Here is a 3372-nt window from a genome sequence, read left to right on the forward strand (position 1 = left end):
TATCCAAATGGAACAAGACACCTTGAAAAAAAACAAGAAGATGGAACAGGAGGAATCACAACAGATAGTGCCAACTCAGAAAAAATTTGAGAAAGGAAAAGTCCTTATTGATCAGATACTTCAGGATGAACACCAAGTGCCAAACCATACACCTATAGAATGTGCAAAAGATACAAACACAAGTCAACAACTCAAAGGCAGTGAAACACAACAGGTTCAAAACACTCAGGATGAACAAAATGTCCCAGAACATACCCCTAGAAAAAGTGCTAGAGTTTCCAACTCCAATCAGCAGTCTAAAGGAAGTGATGGACAACATATTGACAAATCTGGTTTGCAGATTCCTAAAGAACCAAACATTATTAATGCTACTAACAACATTCCTGAAGCTAGCTCATCTAATGGTGAAGATGGGGTTCCTGACAGTGATTATGAAATAGGGGATGACTCAGACGAAGAAGAGGAATCAGAGGATGCTTCAGATACACTGGATGAGGACTATGAAAGCCTGGAAGAGGGCCCTTTTGATGGTGATGAAGTTGCAAAAAGGATTGTTGAAACTTTTAATGGACAACATAGCAATGACCCTACCATTTCCCAAGCTTTTGGGGATATCTCTGATAGGGCAAAACCCTACCATTTCCCAAGATTTTGGGGATATCTCTGATAGGGAAAACCTATCACCAAGAGGTCTAATGTGTCGAAGGGAAGAGGCAACTACGAGTAGGGGTGAAAAAAGAAATGCTCCCTCATCATCAATACAACACAACACAAAAACCAAGTTTGTTTACTATGATTAGCATTTTAAGCTGGAATATCAGGGGCATAAAAAGCTCCATTGAAAGGCTATGCCAGCTCAATAGACAACACAAAATTCAGTTCCTTGCTATTCAGGAACCATTTTGCAAAACCACAAAACTTGACAGATACAGAAGACGATTGGGTTATAATTTTGCTTATGCTAACTGCAACAACATGATATGGATATTTACTGATGAAGATGTTGAATGCCAAGTCTATTCTGACACTGAACAACAACTTTCTTGCTTTATCAAGATTGGAGATGACACTATTTCCATCACTACTGTTTATCCCAAGTGTAAAGCTTCTCTCAGGGAATCTCTATGGGAAGATCTCAGCCTTATTGCTTCCAGTCAGAATCTTGAATGGATGGTTTTAGGAGATTTCAACTATATTACTGATCAAACTGAGAAGATAGGAGGAAATCCACATAGAATGGAGAAGAGTTTACCTCTTCTTGAATGTATTGGAGACTGTGATCTTTATGACCTGGGCTTCATTGGTTCTTCCTTTACTTGGTGTAACTACAGAGTTCCGCAGAATAGAATATGGAAGAGATTATTGACGAGCCGTATCTAATCGTAAATGGTTAACTACTTTTCCCCGAGACTAGTGTCACTCATTTGGTTAGATCTGGATCTGATCATGTCCCTCTGCTTATACATGCTAAAGCTTGTAACATTAGTCATATTAAATACTTCAAATTCTTGAACTTTTGGGTGGATAAACCTGATTTTCAGGATATTGTGAAGCAAGCTTGGCAGATAGATGTACAGGGTTCTCAGGTCTGGAGGTTCCATATGAAACTGAAAAATACAAGTAAGAAACTATCTTGGTGGTCTAGGAACATCATTGGAGACATTTTCGAGCTTACAAAAACAATGGAAAAAAAGTGGCTAATCTTGAGGATGTTTGCCTTCAAGACAACTCTACTACTAATATGGTTAACCTTAATGAGGCCAATGCTTTACTAATCAGGCATTACAAGACTGAGGAAGCCTTCTGGAGGCAAAAGGCTGGTATTAAGTGGCATGCTGAAGGGGATCTAAATACAAAAATTTTCCACTCTGTTATTACTTCCAGGAGGCAAAGATTGTCTCTCAAGAAGATAAAAAAATGGGGAAGGTAACTGGATTGAGGGGGACAGAATTGCTCAAGAAGCTATTTCATACTGTGAGAACATTTTCACAGAAAACAACAATAACAATGATTTTTCTAAACTCTCATGTCTTCCTAAGATTGTCTCAAGAGAGGATAATGAGATGCTATGCTCTATTCCCACCATGCAAGAACTCAAAGACACTGTTTTCTCAATGGATCCTGGAAGTGCACCATGTCCTGATGGCATGACGGGTATTTTTTATCATAAATGCTGGGATATTATTTCTACTGATCTTCTTAACATGATTATTGAGATTTTTAAGGGTGGGATTATTAATAGGGCTATTTCTCACTCCTGCCTGATTTTAATCCCCAAAGTCAAATCTCCTCAAGAATTTTCTGATCTTAGACCAATTAGTTTAAGTAATTTTTCTTGCAAAATTCTCTCTAAATTGATTAATGGTAGACTTACCAGTATTATGGATAAGATTATCTCGCAAAATCAATCTGGCTTTATGAAAGGTAGGTCTATTAGTGAGAATATTACTCTTACTCAAGAGATGGTGCACAATATGAACAAAGCTGAGCCCGATGACAATGTTGTTATGAAATTAGATATGGCTAAGGCATATGATAGGGTTTCTTGGACCTATATGTGCCATGTGCTTAAATAGTTGGGTTTCTCTGACTCATGGGTTGATCTGATTCATCGTATTATCTCTAATAACTGGTATTCCATTAATATAAATGGTACCAGGAATGGTTTTTACAAATCCACTAGAGGTCTTAAGCAGGGCGACCCCCTTTCTCCTTCTTTGTTTGTTATTGGAGCTGAATTGTTATCTAGAATGCTGAATCATTTGAGCAACGACAGTTTTGTTCCTTTTACTTGCAAAAGTAATGGACCTTCTATTACCCATTTGTGCTATGCTGATGATACTATCCTTTTCAGTTCTGGGGATCGCAATTCCATCACTATGATGATGGATAAACTCAGTGAATATGAGAAAATCTCTGGTCAACCTGTTAACAAGAGAAAATCTGGTTTCATGGTTCACTCCAAGGCTAGTGACTCTTTTATCCAGGATATTATTAATCTCACTGGTTTTGCTCATCAAAAACTCCCTTTTAATTATTTGATCAGTCCTATTTTTGCTTGGTAGGAAGCAATTACCTACTTCAATGATTTGGTGGCTAAGGTGTCCAATAGAATTACTTGTTGGCATAACAGACTCTTTTCTGTGCCGAGGTACAAGGCATTTATCAATCGGTTCTTGCTTCTATTCCTCTTCACACTCTTTACGTCATTCAACCCCCTAAACATCCGTATTAAAGCATCGAAATGCGCATTGCTAACTTCTTTTGGGGGATAGTGATGGCAAGAAAAAATACCATTGGATGGCCTGGAAAAAGCTGTGTTATCCTACTTGTGAAGGAGGAGCTGGCTTTAGAGGCATCCAATCCTTTTGT

The 3372-nt window shown here is 38.1% G+C and overlaps 1 protein-coding gene across 1 annotated transcript; it reads left to right on the forward strand.

The window, feature by feature from the left end:
• Nucleotides 1–792: 792 nt before the first annotated feature.
• LOC132043459 (uncharacterized) lies at nt 793–3065 on the forward strand. Its single transcript, XM_059433937.1, has 5 exons — nt 793–1321; nt 1474–1586; nt 1646–1926; nt 2051–2528; nt 2577–3065. Exons 1-5 carry the CDS (start codon nt 793–795, stop codon nt 3063–3065), a joined length of 1890 nt encoding a protein of 629 aa, XP_059289920.1.
• The last annotated feature ends 307 nt before the right edge of the window (nt 3066–3372 follow it).

Source organism: Lycium ferocissimum, unplaced genomic scaffold (genome assembly GCF_029784015.1).
Source record: "Lycium ferocissimum isolate CSIRO_LF1 unplaced genomic scaffold, AGI_CSIRO_Lferr_CH_V1 ctg25027, whole genome shotgun sequence".
Taxonomy (NCBI): Eukaryota; Viridiplantae; Streptophyta; class Magnoliopsida; order Solanales; family Solanaceae; genus Lycium; species Lycium ferocissimum.